This window comes from Anarhichas minor, unplaced genomic scaffold (genome assembly GCF_050575085.1).
Source record: "Anarhichas minor isolate MPS153535 unplaced genomic scaffold, ASM5057508v1 ptg000025l, whole genome shotgun sequence".
Classification (NCBI taxonomy): Eukaryota; Metazoa; Chordata; class Actinopteri; order Perciformes; family Anarhichadidae; genus Anarhichas; species Anarhichas minor.
The window spans coordinates 10,429,639-10,453,782 of NW_027466471.1; the positions used below are offsets into that span (position 1 = coordinate 10,429,639).

The 24,144-nt window shown below is 41.9% G+C and overlaps 2 protein-coding genes across 6 annotated transcripts in view; one reads left to right on the top strand and one right to left on the bottom strand.

Annotated features, from left to right (window-relative positions):
• The first annotated feature begins 2,815 nt into the window (after positions 1-2,815).
• On the top strand, positions 2,816-11,336 carry LOC142957533 (guanine nucleotide-binding protein subunit alpha-14-like). The gene is made up of 7 exons (XM_076099430.1): positions 2,816-3,300; positions 8,005-8,189; positions 8,358-8,512; positions 9,535-9,663; positions 9,772-9,901; positions 9,991-10,144; positions 10,491-11,336. Exons 1-7 carry the CDS (start codon positions 3,180-3,182, stop codon positions 10,679-10,681), a joined length of 1,065 nt encoding a protein of 354 aa, XP_075955545.1. The 5' UTR covers positions 2,816-3,179; the 3' UTR covers positions 10,682-11,336.
• A 62-nt stretch (positions 11,337-11,398) lies between these two features.
• Positions 11,399-24,144, bottom strand: part of vps13a (vacuolar protein sorting 13 homolog A) — a 34,787-nt gene continuing 22,041 nt past the window's right edge. For 2 of the 5 annotated variants that reach the window (XM_076099424.1, XM_076099426.1), the window contains exons 52-76: positions 23,950-24,096; positions 23,596-23,727; positions 23,276-23,409; positions 22,358-22,426; positions 21,126-21,261; positions 20,807-20,864; positions 20,388-20,559; positions 19,633-19,786; positions 19,349-19,495; positions 19,098-19,179; positions 18,920-18,989; positions 18,518-18,632; positions 18,265-18,378; positions 17,859-18,004; positions 17,666-17,747; positions 17,468-17,581; positions 17,085-17,160; positions 16,441-16,604; positions 16,158-16,203; positions 15,828-15,951; positions 15,334-15,448; positions 13,246-13,331; positions 12,927-13,050; positions 12,722-12,796; positions 11,399-12,524 (exon numbers count right to left, since the gene is read on the bottom strand). In XM_076099424.1, coding sequence (XP_075955539.1) covers positions 12,474-12,524; positions 12,722-12,796; positions 12,927-13,050; positions 13,246-13,331; positions 15,334-15,448; positions 15,828-15,951; positions 16,158-16,203; positions 16,441-16,604; positions 17,085-17,160; positions 17,468-17,581; positions 17,666-17,747; positions 17,859-18,004; positions 18,265-18,378; positions 18,518-18,632; positions 18,920-18,989; positions 19,098-19,179; positions 19,349-19,495; positions 19,633-19,786; positions 20,388-20,559; positions 20,807-20,864; positions 21,126-21,261; positions 22,358-22,426; positions 23,276-23,409; positions 23,596-23,727; positions 23,950-24,096 — 2,733 coding nt within the window. In that variant the 3' untranslated portion in view covers positions 11,399-12,473. Of the gene's footprint in view, positions 12,525-12,721; positions 12,797-12,926; positions 13,051-13,245; positions 13,332-13,569; positions 13,989-15,333; positions 15,449-15,827; positions 15,952-16,157; positions 16,204-16,440; positions 16,624-17,084; positions 17,161-17,467; positions 17,582-17,665; positions 17,748-17,858; positions 18,005-18,264; positions 18,379-18,517; positions 18,633-18,919; positions 18,990-19,097; positions 19,180-19,348; positions 19,496-19,632; positions 19,787-20,387; positions 20,560-20,806; positions 20,865-21,125; positions 21,262-22,357; positions 22,427-23,275; positions 23,410-23,595; positions 23,728-23,949; positions 24,097-24,144 lie in introns of those variants that run through there. The other 3 variants (XM_076099425.1, XM_076099428.1, XM_076099429.1) reach the window with 3 other exon arrangements.

A 24,144-nucleotide genomic window follows, 5' to 3' on the forward strand; every position in this document is an offset into this window, starting at 1 on the left:
GGCAACCAGCCCTCCCTCGGAGGTCCTGTTTTCAGATATTTCAGCTGGCCGGTGAAATTTCTTACAAGGATGATTGATTTTGGCAGTCAACAACCGCTTCAACAAGTTCATTTCCAGCCCAACTCACAGTGAGAATTGAGTAAATCTTAGCGATAACCACGTCTCAACAGCAGGGCCCAATAGGAAAAAACTAGGGGGCCAACTTTTCACACATTTCACTGAATGTTAAAAAAAAAAAAATGGTGTTAATGAGATTCTGCTTGTTGCCAGAGGAGATGTTTTGAAGATGGACTGTAGTTTCAACTTATCAGTGTTGATGGTCACTTGTTGTAGACTTGCATTAATCAGTAACTTGTGTCCCTGCTGTGATAAAGTGCTTATTTACACCGTCTCTGCTGCTTAAAGGGAAAATCCTTGTTTAAACAATTCACACTGCATTCAACCCGGTGAGCAGAAACCGCCTGGCACATGTTTGTGAGCTTCAAAGAGTAATAAAAAGATGAAAAAACAGACTAACTACTATTCGTGTTTTGGTTTAGCTTATTTACATCATAAGAAATACATTGTACTGGCATAAATACAAACGATAATTTGATAATTTTGACAGATAAATACGAGCCACAAAGGACTCTTTTCCGAGCCTGGTGAGTGACTCGTTCACATCATTATTCTGAGGGAGCACATGCCAGTTGTATTCAGGCTGGATTTTCCCTTTAAGAGACTCCAGCTGGTGTTGACAGTTTGAATCCTCTGCTGCTGTTCAAGTATCATGCGGTATGTTAATGAGCAGCGCAGTGTTACCTATACAGTATATTGTGGACTGCGTCGTGTAGAACTACATGGTTGAGTTTTGGAAACACAACTTTACATAAACTGCTCTTTCTCTCTCAGACGCTTCATCTGATTGCTTTCATTCCGAAGATATGACGTTTAGTGACTCATTGATGACACAGTGCTATTATAGTGATCTCCAATTATTATAGTGTAAAAATGTTTCTTGTTCCATAAACTGGCACTCCATCAACATGTTTCTGAATGAAACGCCATGTTTCTTTTCAAATGTGTGTCGACTGGTGATTTCAATGATACATATATAATTTCAGATATTCAGATATTTCTACAAAGTGGGCAATTTAATGCCTCTAAATCGATCTCATTCCTCCCCACCATACTACCGGCCAGATTCCTAAGTCAAGTTGTATTTGAACTATTATTACAAACCTCTGTCAAGCACTGCAAATGTAATTTAAGTGAACACATATTTGATTCTTGCAAAGTTGAATCATATCGACCAACGGTAAGTTAGAGGTTAATTTTCTCCTTTTTCTCCCTGTTATGAGTGTTTTAATATTTGACATGCTCAAAAAGAGAACAGAGACAACTGAATACTTTGAGAAAAATAGGAAAACATAGCTGGCAGGGAGCCAACTTTGTTTACCTCCTGGTTCAGCCAACAGACCCTCCCACCTGTTCCCGCTGATGATAACATGTTGAGTCTTTCTGTTGTGGTGAATGTTCTTGTTGCAAAGCAATCATGATGATTCAAAGTAGACTGGGCTTCTGTACGCATTGAGAACGTTGTTCCAAAATAAAAGGACACAAGTGTGGAGAAGCGGAGAGTAAATTGCGCACAAAAAAACCCTGAAGACTGCTTGTGGTTATTTGTCAAGGTTAGCTCTACAATTGTAATTAATTTATATATTTTAATGTGTGGATGAATGTAAAGCACTGGTTACACATTTACTGTTTATCATTCTCACATTCTTAGTGAATTATGATTTATGTTTGTTACTGATACTAATATAATCGAGGACTGCACACACACATATTTAAAAGATAAAAATGAGACACTGAGAGAATGAGATGTTTTTTTGTCTTAGTTTTGTGAAACACTTACAGTATTTTAAAGACGGTCTGAGGCAAACTTGGCTGTAATCATTCTCTTAAAAGAACGATTTCACATTAGAGTAACTGCTCACTTTATTTGTGGATTGAAGAACGAGACTGTAGTTTACTTCAGTTCCACAACCACTATTTGATGTAGTTTATTATTATATCATTATCGTGTACCCCTCTAGAAAAATGAGAAAGGAAAATCACCATATTATTCCTACAGAGTCATAGGCCTACATTGTATTTATTTGTATTAACTATGACCATATATCTTCTTTCTATCTTTGTGCTCTTTCATTTGATATTAACATGAATTTATTCATACATAGTTTGATCTCCCAGTTTGTTTTGTTTTTTTTGCCCCTCTTTTGCATTTTTTAATAATGATACTGAGCACTGATCTGTGACACTCACCTCATTGACTCTAACATCACTGCTTCCTCTCCTTTCTCTAACAAGATTAAAAGTGTTGAAAATACTAGCTTTTCTCATAAAGCCAGTATACAACTCAGACACCCATGCATTCACTCACAGTTGGCCTTCCTGACCCCTAGTGGTCGTTAGGAAACATGGCAGTGTCCGAGGATGCACCGAAGCAGCATCGAAACTATGGAGGAAGCTGCCCGCACTGAACTCATAGTGTTACGTCCGATGTGTAACATTTGCCAACAAAGCTATCTGCAGATGTCAGTCATGCCATCAGGGCCAGTTTATCCAAGCCAGGCCCACTGCTCCTACTTTTCTTGGCTTTTGCTGCATTCTTCGACTGAAGCATGAGTGAGTGCCCCTTCTCTACCATTCTTAGTTCTCATTATTCATCATGTCACAGCCAAGTCAACACCGCCGGCCCGCTGCGGATGTTAACGTCCCATGTATCCCTTTCTATTTGCAACCAGTGCCACGCCCTCCCGAGATAAAGTTCAACAAGTGTCCTCCTGCTTCAGATCAACCGCAGCACCTTATCAAAGCGGGTCAACGCCTTTTAGTCCTTAACATTTTTTTAAACTAAACTCTGGACTTTCCATTTATTTGAAGGATTCTCTGTTTGAACCGCGGGATATTCAACATTTTTCTTCCTCCATATTCTACTTTTGTCACTTAAGAGAAAGAAGAAGAAGAAGAAGAAGGCGCCACGTTTTAAAGATGCTCCGCGTCTATTCCCACTGACTTTGTGAAGCGAGTGAGTGGAGGAGACGGCGCGCGCGCACACCTTTGCGGGCCTTTGAAGCATTTTTAACGGTGACAGTAAAAAAGAGAAAAAAAGGGCTCATCGGTCAGTCTGAACGATGGCCGGGTGTTGCGTGTCGGCGGAGGACAAAGAGAACCAGAGGATCAACGAGGAGATCGAGAAGCAGCTGCGGAGAGACAAGAAGGACTCTCGCAGGGAGCTGAAGCTGCTGCTGTTAGGTGAGCATCACTGGCGGGGACCGGGGGTTCAAACCCGGAGGGTGACTTAGGGTTTAGAGGGGTAAAGTAGGCCTATAGCCTGAACATATGCTCCTAAGGGGATGAAACTCATAGCGCGTACCTACATTATTATCTGTTCTGCCCAAATGCCATGAAATACTTTTGCAAAGCTCTTTAAAATGTTCCTTTGAGTGAATACTTCGCTGCTTCCTGGCCACACCGTGCAGGTGTCACGGCAGGTGGGACAGCACTCAGCAGCCCTTCGACTGAACTCTATTTGAATTATAATAAGATGTTATGATTTAGGAATAAGCAGGCACTTTACAAGGGGCGTCCCTTCTCTGTCTTTTAAGATGTTTGATGGGTTGAATTGATGTACATTTCCTAGCTCCTCATTCTGGTCTCCGGATGTGGTGCAGCGCGCGCTGTCTGTCCCCGCGCGTTCAGGCTCGACCGCCATAGTCGTATAGCTATAGCGTTAATATTCAGTACCGTGGAGAATTTCCAAGCTTAAGTCATTTAGTCTACTGGACTCGTTCAGTTCTCAGCTGCCACGGACATCTTGAAAACAGTCACAGGCAGAGAGTTTAAGAGGAGTTTTAAAGTGTGCGAGTTTCCAGGAATGTCTACAGAAACTAAAACGAGCGCACTCATTTCCAGATAAGCGCCCTCAGAGAGCTGCGCGGTGGAGGATTCCTGTGTTTGCTCCATGGTGGACTGGAGACACGTGGGAGTTTTCTCATCCTCTGTTGGGATAAACTCCAGCCTCATCTGAGCATTAGCAGACAAAAGGGAGTAAAGAATATAACAGTGAGGGGAAATAGATGCCCAGGAGTCATTTATCAGTACAGCAGAGAGACAGTGTGAGTTCCAGGGGGACTTTTTAAACACTGTGGGGTCTTTCCTTTACTTCAGGTACACAGCTCACTTCCTGGTCTGAGTTCACTGACTTGCTCATGGACACTTTCAGCTGGCCGGTTGAGAAAGAGCTTGAGGCTTGACCCTTTCAGTGCTGTGATACCGTGTCCTATGTTCACTTTTTGAAGCTTTGGCAGCCCAGCGCGGCAGATCAGAGAATAGCCACATGGCATCTCAAAGAGCCTCCATGACCGTCAGCGCTCTGGACACAACCCGTTCTACTGCAGCAGTGCGGGAGCCCCTCAGGGGACCGGAGCCACTGTCAAGGTCTGGGTCAGTGGTGTGACAGAAAGCCATAACTAGCTGCTGCGGGCGCGCCTCATGCAAAAGTCATGCAAATCCAGCCCTGAGCAGGACATGAGCAGTGGGTCTGCCTCCACTGCTCTCCGAGAAAAAGGGCTACACACAATTTATTAGAATCCACATTTCATTTGCTTGAAAATCATTTTCCCGGCTCACTCGAACGGTAGATGGACCCACGAATCGCTGGTGGAGAACGATGTGAAAAAGGGGGTACGCATTAAACATTCAGCATGATGTGGATTGTGGTTCAGTGCATGCTGCTTCAAAACTAAGTTACTATAAGAGCTGCTGGGGAAGTTCTGAGAGATGTATGGGGAGGGGAAAAAACACGGGAACGAGTCAGTGGTCTGGTGAAACGGATGAACAGAGCTCTCGCCTCCTACTAGTTCAGAATGCAGCAGCTGTGAGCTTCTGATTGGTCTCTCCATTAGCTCCCTGTTTGATTTACAATGGATTAGAATATTTGACTGATCACCTCTAGAGCACGTCTGGGTCTGATTCACGCTACAGAGGAGAAATGTTGACTCATACAAGTCTGTCTGCAGCCTCAGAATCAGTGACTTTGTTTAACACTTCTTAAAGGTTCTCTATTCGACATTCAGAGCATTAGCAGCACGTTTCCCCTTCAGGTAAACACTGTTCGCTCCGTCAGCGCTGCTGCCGTTGTTTGCACTGTTAGCGCCGTTAGCTACGAGCCTTTTCAGCCGAGGTAGTCAAAATGCTTTAAAACCCATTTTTATATTTTGGCTGTTATATTGTCTGAGTTGCCTGAGTCATCTTTTGCTTTGTCTGTCAAAGCACTTTATAGACTTTAAAAGGGTGCTATATACATGAAGTTATTATTATTATTAACTGTCTGTTTAGCAGGAATTAGTCTATCACGTCACCAGAAAAAAGATGACTTTAGTCATCAAAGCTCAGGATTCAGTGGAACTATTGAAACCTTTCGACATTGAAAACACACTATTGCGTACCGTCTGAAACACACAATGTGCATCGTGTCTCTTTGGATCTTACCCTGTAGATTTTTTGGATATATAATATAGCAATTAGATGACAAAAGTATCAAGTCATGTGTAATCTACTGTGTGTACCCGGTCAGAGTGACTCAGAGCTCTCATTAGGACGGTCACAGTCAGGTCACAGTCAGGTCCCCGGAGAGGACGAGTGGGAGTGAAGGAAAGATCAACACGTTCTGCCTCTTCTGTCCATTCAGCAGCCGGACATGGAAGTCTGCAGCACGATGAGCACATGTCAACACCGCTCCACACAGTCCAATACACGAGTAGCTATTGGTCACTTGGTTCAGTGGATTGAGAGGAAAGGCTGCTTTTGCATGGATTCTTTGCAACCTCTTTAGTTTAGCGTGGCTATTATACAGCTGCTGTGCCTGAGAAGGAATATAGCCGACAGGAATATCTGAGAAACAGTCAAATGGAACGTAAATGTGTGAGATACTTTTAAATATAGCCCATGTCGAACGAGTACACTGACAAAATGCATGTTTATAAGCGGCATCAAACCAGAGGTTGTTTTTGTGTGATGGCTGCCACACGGTTCAAACAAACTGCAACTTTTTGGAGCGACTTCTTCTTTTGTGCCCCATGTTTTCCTCCAAAACCTCACTTAGTAGGTTTGTTTCATTATTTCTTTTGACCGAATTTCTATTGGTTTTCCTTTTTGCAGTCATTACGGAGGACACATCACATGTGAAAAACAAGTAACTAAACATATAGTGTTGGCATTGCTCAACACATCTACATCTAGCTATTAAGGTAATCACATGTTATAAAGGTAGATACCTTTACACTCACATAGTGGAATTCTATTAAAATTTCAAATATAATTTGATTGCAGATTATTATAAATAATTGTCCAACCTTCAACTTCATATAATTCTAATTATAACTTAATTAAAATGTCAGTTTCAGTTGCAAAAAAAAAAAGAAGAGATAACTACGAGAGTGTGACAGGAGTTCTTATTTCAGCAATCATTCACAGAGCCGGCGTCACAAGGAAGTGTGTGTCGGTGTGATTGTGTTTGTGGTAAATTCTGCATGTACAGTACATACGTGTGTGTGTGTGTGTGTGTGTGTGTGGAGACATCTGTGGTCAGCATCATCACCCACAGGTAAACTGTAAATCACCACACTGACATGCACACACATCTACACACAGATGTGCACAAAGACACACATAGAAGCAAATGAGCAGGTATTCATGTACTCATGTACACACACACACACACACACACATGTACCCCCACGACAAATCAAATGATCTTCATGAGGGAAATCAGTGGAGCCATTTAAACAGTACTTCATCTGTAAGCGATTCAGGACTCAATTAGTATGTGTTTTTGTACATTTTAGAGAGAACATTAAGAGAAGAAAGCCATACGTGATGGTCAACATTCACTGATCAGGTAAAACGGAGTGGCAGGCCAACAGATGCAAAGAGCTTCGAAATGTGTGCACAGCACTGGGTGCTTGTTGTATGTCTGTGTCTGTATGACCTTTTACAGCATACGTTAGTTGATGAATCAGTTGTTTGAATATAATGATTGATGATTCAACAATGGAACATCAGCTCCAAACAAAAAGAAAAGTCGGATGTTAGCGCCACTGAAATAACGACACCAAATGCAACATTAAAGACGGACATGTCACAAAAAGAATGAACTTCACGAGCTTACATGAATCCTACTCGACCCTTTGAGCAAGTAAAGCACAGCAGACCTGCAGGATCACGATTTGCTTCCATCTCAGTATTTACCTGCCTGTCTTGCCCCGAAAACCCACCCACCCCCACCCGTCATCTCCAAGAAACTTGACTTGTAAACAAGGTGCATTCAAATGCAGACAATTTGTCTAAGCCTTGTTTGCAAAGATGTAAAGACTCAAGTATTCATGAAGCCATGCAAAACAGCCAGGAAACCACAAGACTGCTGGTACCACTCAGAGTCCTCACAGAGCCTCCACACACTTTGCTGACAGGCAGGGATACAGATGCAGGTGTATAGCTTCACACACACACACACACGTCAACTTTCAATATTCAGGTCTGGCAACAAACACATTTGTTAAACAAATACATTCAGCATCATGTGGCCTGAAGGAGAAAACTGAGGAGGAACGTGACAGACAGAGAATGTGTGTGTGCGTGTGTGTGTGTGTGTGTGTGTGTGTGTGTGTGTGTGTGTTCAACATAGACAGTGAACATGTGAGGGAGTGCATTTATAATTTCTTGTCATTAAATGTAGAGGGCCGGCCTTTTACCTAGAGTGTCTCCGTTTGTTTGACTGTCAGAGGAAAGCCGGTTTGTGTCCAAACCCACGCCACTCTATTGCCCTGCGGCATATTTAAATACAAAGGAGACAACGCTATAGTATCTAACTCCAACCCGACTCCTCGTATCAAGTTGCACAGACAGAGATGAGTGTGAAAAGACATGACTGGAGTTGAGCCCGGCTGTATTCAACAGGTACCGGAGAGAGTGGAAAGAGTACCTTCATCAAACAAATGAGGATTATCCACGGAGGAGGATACACAGATGAGGACAAGAAGAGCTACGCCAAACTGGTCTACCAGAACATCTTCACCTCCATGCAGACCATGACCCGAGCCATGGAGGCGCTGAGCATCTCTTTCGCTGATGCCCAGAACCAGGTACCGTACAGACACTGTCGAACTGGGTTCCGCTCCTTTTCCTACCAGTGAGCTCTTATGTTTGGAGTTCATTTTGGCAAATGTTTGTCTTTGTCTGTCACGCCGCGTGCATGGAGTCCCTTTAAAGTGGGACGACCCACTCTCTGATCGTCTTGTGTGTCCATACAGAGCCATGCAAACTCGGTTCTGGAGGTGGAAGTGGATAAGGTGGAGGAGTTCCATGAAAGCCTCGCGGTGGCCATCAGGAGTCTGTGGGGCGATGCAGGGATACAGCAGTGCTACAACAGACGCAGAGAGTACCAGCTGTCCGACTCCACCAAATAGTGAGCATTGGACACGCGGTACAGATTGTAACTTGTTGCGATTCTACTCTCTACAGCTCTGTCATGTAGTTCCCACAGATGTTACAGAGTGTAGACAAAACATCAAGGTGAAGCCTCAACTCCACAGAATAAGGTCTAGAAATAATAAACTGGTCAGTTTGACACACACACACACACACACACACACACACACACACACACACACTCACCCCATGAATATATTATGCTTAACAACCTGCAGGAAATTGATTTTCAATTCAAAATTACACATAGGTTTGTTTTTTTACTACGCTGATTCCTAAAATATTTAAATCGAACTACTCGTAGCACCACATAAATAAGTAAAGGAATATGGGACTCTGTATTTCTCCACCAGATGTTTTGGGGAGAAGGCTTCGAGCATTTAGTTGTTAAATGTTGGCAGATAAAATGTATAAAAACCCACCCTCTTTATCTTGCTGTGTCAATCCGGCTGCCGCGTTCTGTTATTACAAAAAGAAACATTAATGAGCACAGAAGGCGTCCCTTCTGACCACACAGACGAGCACCTGCTCGTAGAGAAACACACATTAGCATAATTAAAGATCCTGTTTTTTTTTTTGTCACGCTACCGTCGATCCAGATAAAAGGAAAGAAAAAGAAAGGGAACCGTTTTTAGCCTGTGGTTGCTATTTTAAGCTATGCAAATGCCGCGTGTACTAAAATACACTGTATTTGTACTTCTCTACTGAAGCAAAACTCTTTTCCAATAGTTTCAACTTCCCCTCAATGTCTCACAAACCCACACTCACACAGTCAATACTTACTACGGTGACGATGTACAGATAACTGCATGCAATCCACATGTATGTGCATTCACTCCAATATACATATGATCACATCACTTTATTTTATGGGACGATGAATCAGGTTTCTCCTGTTATGTCGCTTCCTACCTGTTTCAATAGCTACGAAATTCCCCCACTCTATTATCCTCCTTTAGATTTCCTCTCCTTTTACTCATTTTCTCCCTTTTTTTCCAGCTATCTCACCGACCTGGATCGCATTTCTCAACCCTCTTACATACCCGACCTGCAGGACATCCTCAGAGTCCGAGTGCCGACCACGGGAATCATCGAATACCCCTTCGACATGGAGAATGTCATCTTCAGGTGAGATATAACATACCAGTGTAACAGGAAATGTCTTATGTTTGTCGCATTGGACCAGGAGGCATCACAGGGGATGTTGCATACCTTTTTGTGCTGTTGTTGCTGCAGGATGGTGGACGTGGGGGGCCAGAGGTCCGAGAGGAGGAAATGGATCCACTGCTTTGAGAACGTCACCTCCATCATCTTCCTGGTGGCGCTCAGCGAGTACGACCAGGTGCTGGCTGAGTGCGACAACGAGGTGAGAGTTCAGCTCAACAGCAGATCCTGTTCCAGACGTTGACCCTTTGTCATTTGTTGCCGCTTTACATGCTGCCATTTTCATTTCAGAACCGTATGGAGGAGAGCAAGGCTCTGTTCAAAACCATCATCACCTATCCCTGGTTCCAGCGCTCCTCCGTCATACTGTTCCTCAACAAGACCGACATCCTCAAGGAGAAGATCATGCACTCTCACGTAGCCACCTACTTCCCTGAATTCACAGGTTAGTTAGTTAGTTAGTGCTTGCGATGTACAACTCATTCGCCAGTTTAGTAGGAACAGCTAAATGCAGTCTGATACAACAGACCTGCATACTGAGAGGCATTTCTGTTTTGTCCACAGTCAGTAATTCGTTATTATCAATGAGGACAGGCTAAACGAGCCACTCTTTATAATTCAGTAAAGTTCAACTACATCCTCGTGCACTGAGAAACGTTCTCTGGACCAGCATGCCTTTTATTTTTGTCACATTTGGTCTCTCATCACTTTGTAAATGTTCAGAGAAGCTCGACTATTTTTTTATTTATTTACTGAAAACGTATTGAAATAATATCAAACCTGAATTGCAGGACCTCAGCAGGATACGACATCTGCTCAAGAATTCATCCTGAAAATGTACCAAGAACAAAACCCGGACAAGGACAAGCAGCTGTACCCTCACTTTACCTGCGCCACGGACACAGAAAACATCCGCTTCGTCTTCGTGGCCGTCAAAGACACCATCCTCAGACACAACCTGAAGGAGTTCAATCTGGTGTGAAAGGGAGGACAGACATGAGGAGAGCCAAGATAGGAGAATTACTTAACACACAACATTACAGGGCTTGTTTCTTGGCTGGCTAAACAGAGAACAATTAGATCCACTGAAAAGATTTATAGTTTCTTTAATCCAAAGATTTAAATATTTTTCATTTTTTTTGTGCCTGTAAAAATCCAGCCAAAGAGAATACTAACAGACCGCTTTCCGTAGTTATAGTGTCTGAAATGCGGATTTTGTGTGTTTTGTATATTCCAGCCTTTTAGAAATGTGCTGTAAGAAAATGATACTTTGCAGTAGAAGTAAGAATGTGAAAGTTAGTGGGAAGTAATGTCGTTGACCTATTGTGTGGGCTACTTATATTACTTTTAAAAATACAGTTATCAGAAATAGGATCCAAGTATACAATTTCTGCTCATGCAATAGCTGCAAGAATGCCTTTAGTCGTGAGTTTGGCGTTTTAATATTGTCTCGATGGTTTTTTTTTCCTCACACTGAGCAACGTGTCTGCTTTTGCCTGCAAGTGCCTTATTTACTCGGGACAGTCAGTTAGATGTAAATAATCCAAGTTGTGCTTTCGAAAACTCAACTGTTTATTCTCTGGAGAAATGGAAGTTATATTTATGGTTATTTTCAATAAAGAATTATAGTTACTTAATTAAGAGTGCATTTTGTGTGCTTGAGATTTTCTGGGTACAAGAGATACACAAGAGAAACACATTTTATTATTATTATTTATTTATTTTTCAAACAGTGGGGGAAACACATGAAGCCACTGCAGTGAACACTCTGCTCATAAATGACAAACATTACTGGCAACATAAATATTAAGTCTTATTAAAACTGCTATGCACCCAAAACCAAAACATATACATCAGCGTAAACAGCAGCTGTTAATTTGCATTCATTTCTTTGAAATATACTTTTCTCTGCATAAATCATCAACATAGTTAACAGAGTTGGCATTGCATAAGTGTAGTATAAAAACCTAAAAATCACAAGATGACAATCTGTAACGCCGTAATACAGACTATTGTGTTAGATGTTATATACAGATATACTTCATTAGATCAATATACAGCTCGATAGTACGGTATAAAAATAGCATGCGGCTCTAAATCACACACTGAACAGTCTTCATCTAACAGAAATGTATTTAACAAAAGAGCAGAAATAGACATTACGTGAGAGCAAAAGGAAACAGGTTTGAAAACAGCACATTTTAAATCATGTGTGACAGAGGCCTATCAAAACAATTGAATTAGTTTCCCTTTTATATAATCCAGTAAAAACAACAGTGAACAACATTAAATGTGCGACAACGACGGGTGATTTGGCCTCACTGTTATTCAAGCTTCTACAGCAAAACACAACTTGGAATATGTTCAATAATCAAAATGAGTGACTTAATGTGTATTTGATGGAGTCTGGCTAAAGGTTGTGTTATGGTTTCATTAAAGAGATCATCAGAAATCAACTGTGTGTGAAAAGAGAAGACAGTGAGGCGATGTTTGGTTCAGTGTATTCTAAGCTTCTGTGGTAAATGAATGGAAGTCAGCCGTCCATTTCTAGCACTTCCGTAAGCATGCGCGCACACACACACACGCACACACACACAGTCTTTCATCCCAGACACACACCAACAGTCACCATACAGCATCGTTTACCACGACTCACACGTGGAGGTTAACCAAAGTGGCATGCAGTAAAGAACAAAGGCACTGACACACACACACAGACTTTGTGTGCGTTTTATTTTGTTAAATTATGATCATTTCTCGCTCTTCTTGATGAGTCAGTATTTGGGTAAACTGTCTCTTGCATCGTCCAATCTGGCAAGAACCCACTGAAAACAAATAGGAACCAAAGTTAGAACTCATTTCTGTGACTAGTATTTCAACTGATGACACAAGGAAACTAGTTTGAATATAAATAGACAATCAGGCATTTCTTAAACACATGAACAATAAAAAAATGAATCTATATATAGAATAAATAAAATAGGAGCATCTTTTTGCAGCATAGTCCAAATGGTCCACTCACCTTGGCTAACTCAGCATTTTTGAAGTTTATGATCTTCCCAAACTCCTTGGCATGGAAGACAGACTTCACTCTCTCCTGCAGAACACAACGTAACGTGTTTAGTGCAACAATCTGCTAAATTATTGTTGAAACCTGTAAATCTGTTGATCAACAAGTCTCCTGAGGGGACAAAGTAAACTTCAGTTGTGAGAGTTTGCCATTGTACCTTGGCCTCGATGCGAAGTCGCCGGTCCTCTACAATCATTGGATCCTTGGTGAACTCTTCAAACAGATACTGCCATTCACAGGTCAGCTGGCCAAATGTGCCTTTGGTCACGAAAAATATTCCCCTGGAAAGGAAACCACAGCAAGGTTAGGCAAAGCGACAAACATGTCCTTTGAAGACTCCGGAGTAAAACCACACAATAATGAGGATTTACTGATTACACACGTTCACGAGTGTTTGAGAACACGGTAGGAAAACCAAACGTAATGCTCACACACAAAAGGAGAAAGTAGCCGAATCGGATGTTAACAACACTCACCTCTTGGTGATCATGAGGAAGTCGGACTCATTGACCTTGGCATGAGCGAAGTACCTGTACTTGGCAAAACGTCCATTCTCAATTTTCTGAAGAAATTAGAGGAAGAAAGTGAGTGAATATTTAAACAAACAGCAAGAATAAAAAAAAAAAAAAAAAGCAACTAGCAGGATACCAATATGTATATGTTCCATGACAATTTACATACACAAAAAAACATTTTCCAACAACGGCACACTGTAAATATGTATCGGCTACAATGGCCGTCTGGACAAAGAGTGAAAATGGGATGATGGGATGAAAGAAAGACAAAGATAATGGCAGGCAGGAGTTTAAAGTGTGAACACTTTATTGAGAAGAAGAGGGCAGTGAATGACAGAATGATAAAATGATAAAGAAAGACAAATCTCTATGATTATGAGTTTTCTCTGACAGTGAATGAATGAATGAATGTCTAAAAAAACAAGACGAAATGTTTCCTTAGTGGCTTGTGAGAAAAAGATGAAAGAAAAGTGATGGAGTTAGATATTAAAATATAAAGACACATCAAGTCAACAAGCAACTAAAATATATGAAATACATAGAAACACTTAAATTACTCTTTGGTTCGTTTAAATCTTTCACACGTGAACTACAACTCTGGCACAGACTAAAGACAAAGCACTGACGCTACACTTCTGCTAGTTTTCCTCATCACCCTCATCCTCTGAGTGAGTTCTTTGCCATTCACTGAAGGCCAACCTCCTCTGTGGACACGACAAGAGAGAGAAGAGTCAGGGTCAGAGCAGAGAGAACAGCGTTTCTACCCAGACAGCTACGTAGCGTCACATCGTCAAATAAAGACGGATCAAAACCACTCACACCAAGTTGAGTGTGTTTGGCCTCGTCTCTCCTCCGTCAAAGAATTATTCTGCTGCAAACATACATTATATCTTCTTTATATATTTATCTCAAGACCAGTTCAATTTGCTTCCTTCCATTTGCTTTGCTGTCTAGAGTTTCCCACCCAAAGTATAAAGTAAATTCAATTAACTCACAATCTATTTGAAGCCTATGTAACGAACTACAACAGAAACATAAAACACAAGCATGAAATGTGACATCTCGTGATTGGTAGTTTGCTTGTGTGATTGGTTCCTAATTATGAGACTACTCTATCACGAACACATCGACACACACGAACTTAGCCCGAGTCTGAGGCTGGTGATTCAGACGGGTGACAAATTAAAGGGAAAACCTAAATGACACGAAGGGACGAACATGAGGGGCTACAGAATGGTTTGATGAGCATGAGAATGACGTGAATCACGTGCTATAGTCTTCGCAGTCACCAGCTCTCGACCAAACCGATGTCTTTGTTGGACAGCGCTCTGCGCGGCCGTGCTCAAAGCGCCAGATGAGGGAACAACACTCCAGTAGAATCCAGACATTTTTAGACTCTTTACATGAGGAGCATCAAAGCTGTGCTGGAGGCTCGCTGTGGCCCGGCACCTCGGTGGGACACTTTAATTTGTCACCTATCTGTAAATCTTCACTATGAACCAAACAGTGTAGCGCTGACCTGACACTCGCGATCAGAAACTTCCACCCACTCCATCCAGAATAACTGCTATGTCAGCAAAAGTAAGACCAACAAATGAAACAGAACTTAAACACTCGTCTCATGTTTTCTTTGGAACTAAAGGGGTTCTGAAACTTCTCTCTGGTTTTACTTTTGATGCAAATGTGTTATTTTATGTTGTTGCAGCCACGGAGGTGAATTAATCAGTCTCAGGATCTGTTAACAGTAAAGGCCAATACAATGGATAAAACAAGTTTAAAGATAGTTAGAATAAAGCAGACTAAACTAGATGGTTTAAAAAAATAAATAAATCCTATAATAACTCTATGTCCATATGCCTGTATGTACGCTCACACAACTCTACGAGCAAAACTGGGCAAATAATTTAGAGTGCATAAACAATATTGTTTTAAAGCGTATGTTACTTTAAGTTTTCTTCATCTCTGTTAAATACAGCAGCGCATTAACCGGCTGTTATTTGCCCAGCCCTGACTGTGGAGTCGATAATGTAGAGACTTTTTTTGTCCTACCTGGAGCATCTGACTTCCGAGGCCCTCCCTCTCCTTATATGGTCGTATGACACCATCTTCGTGGATGAAGCGAGGAGGACGCAGAGAGGCGACGTCTTGTGAAGTCTCCGCTGCCCTGAAAACGAGACAAGACACGCAAATGTATTTTGAGACACAGCTTTTCTCACACACACACACACACACTCACACTCTCTCTCACACACACACACACACACACACACACACACACACACACACACACACACACACACACACACACACACAGTACAGCTGTGGCACTCAAACATTCACAAGTACACAGACCTAAAGAGCTTCTTCCATGACCCAGTGACCAGCTCTAATAACAACCACTGTGCTACTCTACTTCTTACTTACACTTTGCAAGTTTAAATACTTTTGGTGTTTAACACCCCTGTGATTCCACCACAGATCCACATTAATTGTTTGCTTTAACAAATACACACTGGTGCTGTAAACACATGTGTGGCACAAACCTCTTGATCCCTTGGAAAGTACTGCTGGCCATGTCAATAATGCCTCCTGTAGGTCTGGCTACTGCGCCAACCAGACCTTTCCCAATACCTTTAAAAAAGCCTGCTGCACCCTCCTTCTGGGCTCCTGCAAAAGAAACAACAACGCATCATCACATTTGTGAAAACCGATGAAAACCAGAGCTGGTACGCTGTTCCACAAACGTGACAGAATGCACAGTTACATAGTACCAATATTTAGACTTTATGCCACTATTTCGGCCTTTCATATTTCGTATCAGCATGTGCCAAACGTTATCACTTAAATCTGTATGAGGGTCCAAATCAGCATACCTTTAATAGGTTTGGTAACAATCCCTGTGATCCCACTGACAAAACCCTGAAAAGAGAATGCAACAATATTAACAAGTAGCAGCAATTCATTCATTACGGCAGACTTCCTGTTGGCAGACCCTCTTTCAGGCCAGTGGCAAAGCTACATTATTATTATTACTAGTTAATCTATTAAATGATTGAATGACAATTGCAACAGAAAGGTAATTAGTTTAAATTCGTGCACTTAAAAACGTGTCAAAAGTTATATTTTCTGCTGATTAACACAAGTTTGAGTACGTACAGACACTAATCCCTTTCCGCCCCTGGTCAGCCCCTCTCTCAGGCTGGTGGGTTGCTTGTTCATCGTCTCTCGTCTCTTCTGCTGGAATTCCTCGTCCATCGTTATGGCAGCAACACCCTTCGCCATGGCTCCTGTGATCCTAGAGGCGGCACCTGCTATACCCCCTGGATGGCACATACGAGACTGTAAAGTTACTTCATTATATCTCCTTTTTCTTCTTTAAAGTCTTTGGTGAGAGAACCCGTGCTCTTCTCTGCCGCTTCATCTTCTGTCCATACGGCAGGCAAAAGGTAATTTAAATTCGTGTAGCGCATTTCATTACAAGAAAACTGGATGTGCTTATTAAATAAAACACAAAAGAGAAAAGAACAAACACTGAAACACCACCCACCCTCCAAAAAGACATCCTGCAGACACACACAATAACTAATCATCAGAAAAGTGTTTACTTTTGAATGTAGATCTAGTTGTATGAGATTCAGGCTTTATATTTGCTGGAATAACAATGTTATGAATATGGCATTTATCGTTAAAAGGAGCAATAACGTGTTAATATATTTGTATGCCACAGAGATATTAGTCACGTTTCTCCTCACGGGATCAGACATCTTTTTTAAAGATAGTATTTTAAGCCCTGTACTTACCGACAGCTCCTCCCACCAGAGCCTTCACCCCAAGAGCCATTCCTTCAACGAACTCCTCGGGCCCCTGGATGGCTCCCTGGGAAACAACAGATAACAGTTCAACAGGAAGACGACATAAAGACACTCTGTACCGGCTGTACTGTTGGGGCTTTAGGCAGGCACACGTCAACCTAGTGCTGATATGTCTCCACATAACACATCTTGAATATTCCATTGGTTTTTAATAGCTGTTCACAATCTCTGGAGTCCTACAATAAATTCATACTCAAGATAGAGTATGATGTAAATGTTCACCCTAAATAATGAGCGCAATGTTGTTGTTTTTTAATGCCACAACATTGTTTGATTGTTAGCACTCATCAGTACTTTTATTACATTCCTACCTGATAAGGCTCATAGAAGAATGCTTCCACTCCCTCCGACAGTCCTCTAATCAGTCCATAAGGATTTCCAAGCACATCCAGGCCCAGCACCAGCACATACATCTGTTTGATAGCCTGAAATAAAAGTAAATATGAATTACACATGAACAATCTTCCGCAGTTTCTGAGTAACCGTGGCTTTGCCATTGTGCACGTTACCTGCTTGGAATAATGCCTGATGACCTGCCATTGGAGCTGCTGGGTGGTACAAAACTGGAAGGTCAACTCGAAGTAGGCCAGCCTGAAACCAAGGACAGGATCGGTGAGGTAGCAGGGATTCACCCAACAAGAAATGAATGCTACTGTGTGTGATTTATGCGTCGCCTATCTGGGCCGTCACATGCGTTCGTACTTAAAGACGACATCCTGCACATCAGTGAGCGTGGCGCCGATGCTCTTCAGCAGCAGGTTGAGGGACTGGACGGGAATGAGTTCTTTATCTCGCTTCTCCTTCAGGCCGTCGTCTCCTCCCGTACTCAGAGAGAAACTCAGATGAAGCTGCAACATAAAAACAACATGACTGAGCGTGGCTGTTTCTGGTGTTAAAACTCACAACAGAAATGTGCTTTGCAGCTGCGTCTAGATTCTGATGCTGTTTTATTCATGTTTTTTTCCTTTTCAACACTAAACACGTTGATTTTCAGCACTTGTGTTGTTGTTGCAGAGATGTTGGACATAATTAAGAAATGTGATGCTGAGTATCTGTTCATCATTTCATCGATATAACATGACCTAAATACACACTGTAGTGTACGAACCTTGATGGGGGAAATGTGGAAGTACTCATAGAGGCTGATAGGAGAGGTGTCAGCAGCAGAGGCATGGTTTAGTTCTGTCTTTATGTACTCTATGTCCTTCTCAAACAGTTCCACCTGAAGAAACAGCCACAGAAGCACAAAAGTCAGAATGGACGACTCCTCAAGTCGATCAAGATTATATTAAGTACCACAGATTCTGAACAAATCACAGGGTATGTCACAGTAACCGTGTTTGGATACGTGAGTTACTGACCTCCTGTTCTGAGCTCATGATGCTGGCATTCTCAGGTGTGAACAGCTCCAGGATGGCGTACAGGAAGCCCAGATCGAGCTTCAGGTCCATCTCTTGAATCAACACCTTAAAGTACCTGAGGAAGACAGACACTCCCGTGACCACTTTGCAGGAAAACTCAGAATACTGTTGAACATATACAGGAATGTGGCTACATTTTAAAGGATTTTAAATATAAAATGGTTTTCAGGGCAATATGATTGCTGGGATTATATCAGAAACAAAGTATACATTAAAAATCAATTACCAGATGGACAACAGAGCACAAATACAGTACAGCGCATTACAACTAACAGAAACAGTGGTGGGGCACTGGAGGAAGTGACAGTAAAGTGAGAGAAGAATCAAAGGAAAAACAGTTACTTGATGCGAGAGATGTCGGAGTGTCCTGCTGTTCTGGTGACGATGCTGATGTCAGTTAGAGGTTTGGGTTCTGTAGGAACAAGAAAAAAAAAGAAAAATCGTATTCCAGAATGAAACGCGGCATATAAACCGAAAATAATGTTGACTTAAACATGACACACAGAGTGGATTAACAGACCTGCATCCATGGTGATAGATTTTGGCAGTTTTACAGGGTAAAAAACATAGGGGAAGATGGCTCCCGGCAGTTGATTCTGGATCTGTAGATAGAAAGCATGTATACCTAAAGCTAGTAAACAGAAGAAAGTGAACTAAGGACATTCATGAACAAATGCTGAGGAAGGCAATTGGGTGACTTTTAATACTGCAACACACGACATGGATATACTGGATCTTTGAGGAATTTGTGTATATTTGACTTCTTTTCACCTGAATGCGGTGGATTTGGACACGGTAGGCACTCTGTCGTGGCGATACGCTGTACTCCACCTTCACCCCAGGCAGGAAGTGCCTCCTGAGAGGAGCATCACACGGCTGCAGCATCCTCATGTCCATGCCATTGGGAGTAAAGGACACCTGGAGGACAATTACAAACACCACACAATTGAATAGATCTGCAACTAATGATTTTGTGTTTATTTTTTCAAATTTTATCAAACGCGTCTTCCCAGTTCATCTCAGAATATCAAAATATACAGTATTTAGTCTCGAACCTGGCAGCTGTTTTCCAGGTCGACGATGGCGTGGTCTACGGGTCCAGATTCAGCGTACGCTTTGAAGCTTCTCTCCAGCATCTCAGCTTCTTTAGAGCTCAGAGTCTTCCACCGACTCTTCTTCTTTGGCTTTAATTCCCACACCACATCAGAGCTGTGACAAGAAAGGAGAAACAAGGGATTGTCAAATCACTGCCTGGTATTTAACAGCAGGATTAAACAGGAGTGGGCTGGCATCACGCGAATACTTATGCATCTTACTGCAGTATTCAGAGAACACGATTTATAGGTAAACGGCTCGGTTGCTACTATGTTATTCTACAAGAAGAAACATTTAACACAGCACCCTCTTCTCATATAAGTGCGACTTCAATTTATCTGACGTTGAGGAAATGTTAACTGTTTAATTTCTAATTTTGCTAACTTTGTCTCTCACTCACTGATGTGATGTGTAAAGAACAATAACTGCATCTCGTTTGTATAAAATTAAGATCATCAAGCAAGCACGTCTGAGCCTCGAAAGTATCTGATGCCGGATGTTTTTGGACAATCTCAACTGCATATCAGAGAACAGTATGTTGCCTTGTAATACTATTCACACACAACATCACCATCTATGCCACAACACATACACATTTTGATGTAGTAAATCGGCAGTGAGCCATGGTCATATAACATGAACCTGGCCATGTTTTCTGCTTTTTATTACATGTGTGTGTATGTGTACACATGTGTATGTTGTGCTGGTCGGCTACCTTGTGATCCCAATAAAAGAGACCTCCTGGCCGCTGCTGTTGTTGACCAGAGACACACCCACGTTCTGTAATGAGAGGATGATTTCCTGTTCGGCCAGCTGCGCCTTCTCGCTCTCACAGAGTATCTTGTAGATACGTCGCTCCTCGGTGAACAGCACGACGCGCTGGAGCCCTTTAGATAGACAAAAAAACAAAAGCATAGTAGTAGTAAGCATATTCCTAAAGCTGGTTGAAGTTACGTGATTCATTATTCAATTCATATTTTGACAGTTCTAGCCAACGTGTACATGGCAACATACACCGACAATAAACAGGATATTGTGAGGATCGTTTGAAGTGAAAACTAGACCGTGTAAAGCAAACCTACAGAATGCATTTAAGGGGTCTGGGTATTGTTTTTCAAGCTCCTTGTGCTTTACCTTCATAAAAGGAGATGACAAACAGTTTTCCCTCACTGCTCATGTCCTCACGCAGGTCCTGAAGATAGAGACAAACACGCATACCGTTTAAACAAACATAATGTCTCCTCTAACAATTGTGTTCACATCTAAAACACCACGACAGTTAAACTGTGCTTACGTTTAATATTATTACATGCAAAAGATTATTTGGCCCTAAAAGAAGCAGAAACATGGATGAACTAGACCAACTCTGAGGTGTCTGTGAGTAAACCAACATAATGTACAACTATTGTATTATTCCTCAACCACAGAAAGGATTGTGTCTCAGGCACAGTACCTCCTCAGTCTTCAGCTTCCCACTGTAAGTACCACACTTCCAGCAAAGCTCTCGGGACCCGGTGGGTTCAGTCCAGGTGTAGTGCACAGCTTTCCCAGCCTCCAGCTCCTCCTGCTCCGCCTCCTTCTTCTGAGAGCTGCACACACATGACACACACATGACACACACATGACACACACACACATGACACACACACACATGACACACACACACACAGTATATATCAGTAACATTCCTCATCACTGCTAAAAGAAATAATCAGGAAACAATATTCCACTGATTTGAGATGACAGGAAGCAAATAACGCAAGACGACGCTGCAGTAAAACAGAAGACAATATAACAGAGCCCAGCAACCAAGAGTATATACCGCCACGACAACCATCCAATCCAAAGTACCTGTTCGACAGAATACACAAACAATTCCCATCTACCGACAAGAAGAGGACAGAACGACGGCCACTGGAGAGAGAAGGTTTAAATGTGCATGTTCACCCTGATACAGAGCTCGATTCGGACGAGACAAAGCAGACATAAGAAAATGAAATAAGCCATAAATCTGCAGATGGAGAATCAGAGAATACTAGTCAAGCAACAGAACTACTGGAAGAAGCAGGAGGTGTGATTCCACTGGCAGAATCCCATCCCGTCAGCAGCAAGTAAAGATGATTTAGCACTTGATAGGAGAGCAAAGGAACATAGTAATACATGTGTAAATGGGTTTAGATGTCTAACCTGCTCCTTCTACTGAACCAATGGTCCTTAAATCAGTGTAAAATCCCAGCAGAGCATAAACATTTCTTAAGTATATTGCCAGCACAATAATGTCTTGTGATATAATATTTTAACAAGTCTTATTTCTCATTGGTGAGGAGCAGATTACACAGACAAACCTGAATCCATTTTCTTCCACTAATCTTTACCTGCACTCTTGATCTGACCACACTCTGCACTTAAGTGTGATGTCACAGTGAAGTGAATAATGTTACACCAATTCATATTTACATACTGCAGTATTTGTGTGTTTTGTGCCCTCTTGCCCGCCCCCGAAAATTGTTGAAGAGGTATTTGCATCTTTCTTGATTTTTGGACGTGTTTTCATGCCATACTTAATTCTTCCTCTTCTCCCTCCCACATTTGGCTTTAGCTATCCGTTAAACTAGCTATCTAAGGCCGTTCTTTATCCGAGTTCAGAGTGTGTCAGAAGAGTTTTCCCTTTTCATATTTTTCTACCTGTCCTCCTCCATTGAGAAGGAGAGGTCGAGTAGCTTGTCAGCCACCCACGAGGATTCTGTCCGGGCGCTGCATGACCCACAACACAAAAACATAAATTGCTATCAGCAAAAAACAAACACTGTTAGTTATCATTAACTTAACTGTTTAAGGCTGCTGCAACAAGAGGAAAGAGTATCGTCATTCAGAAACATGCAAAAAACAAATCAATGAACAGCAAATGTAAACATTGTGCATGAAGAAATGTTCCTTTGGGGGTGAAATCTAAACCTGATGTTTACAAAGGTAGTAATATGAAAAACACAGAGGCTGAATGAATAGGCATGGCACAGCTGGCACAACATCCTACTATGATCTTTGAGAGATTTTCTCTTTACACTTGAGGCATCGTCTCATCTTAAGGCGAGAGCGCCACATCCGCAACTTAACTGGAAGGAAACTTGGAGCACCATGAAAGCACATTTACAGACAACACTTACAACAAAGAAGCACTGACATATCATGAAATAAAGCAGTGGGAGATGTTATGCACCCGTCACTGTAAATAACAAGTATACCAAGCAAATAGATTTTCTAACAAAGGTTTGTTTAAGTCTTGAATTTATCTTCACCAACATAAAGTATTTAGTGCCAGTCCATCTTCAGCACATACTTGAAATGCATCTCACTCACTCTTCTCCTGCATCTCAATCACTTCTTTATTGAGCCCCCCACCTAACTTGAATTATTCATATCTGTGATTGATTAAGACCCGCTGTGTCACATGTTTGATGACAAGCTTAATCTATCATGTTTAATATCTAACTTATATCCTTTTTCCTCCCCAGTCTGAGCCGATTCACAAATACATGCTACCCAGTAAGTATTTAGTTTCAACACAACACCGTCCTTCTAACGGTGCTCCTCCTGATCTCTCACCTCTGATAGAAGTGCAGAGTCTGGTCATTTGTGTGGTTGATAATGAGGAAAGGGGCGGCACCGTCGTGGTACTCAGAGAATCGGATTGTGGCCGAGTGCTCTGACAAGTTCACATCTACAGCCATCCCACCCACCTGCAGAAGAAAAACAAAGAACGGTCTACATGCTGGTATATAGTATAAAGGTTTCCTAAATGCTCTGGAGGCCAATGCGAGTACATTTGATCAGCACTAGACATAATTAAACATCTCTTAATATAGTGCATCTCGGAATTAATCATTTAACATGAAGCGACTACACGTATCTTTGTTTGCACTTACAGAATTGTCCAGATGCAGCAATAAGCAGTTTTCTGGTCGTGTGAAGTCAATAGTCCGAGGAGGCAACAAACAGCCTTCTACTTTGATCTTCAGCTGCTTGGTGTCATTCCCAGGCCAGAAGGGAATGGCTGACTAAATGTGGAATAAAACAAAACATTCAATAACAATGTACAGTATGGGTTGCATCTGAAAATGTTAAAAAGTAAGTCCTTCAGTATTTGAAAATCCCAACAAGTACATCTGTAATAGTAACGTATTTTCCTAATCCAGACATTGTGAATTTCAGCAGAATCCTAGAGTGAACCACATGTGCAGGGAAACACAGATGCAAACGACAACGGGTTGGGCTTTGACCTGTCCTGGCTGAGCCTCTGTCCAGTTGTCGTCCTCCTCTTCACATATGAAGACGCTGTGCTTGGTTCTGTTGACCAGCATGTAAAACGGCACGAAGGTCACGATGCGGGTCAGACTGAAACTGCTCGCGTCAATCTTCACACCAACCTGATATCAGACAGATGTTGCACACATACAAACATGACGATTATCTTC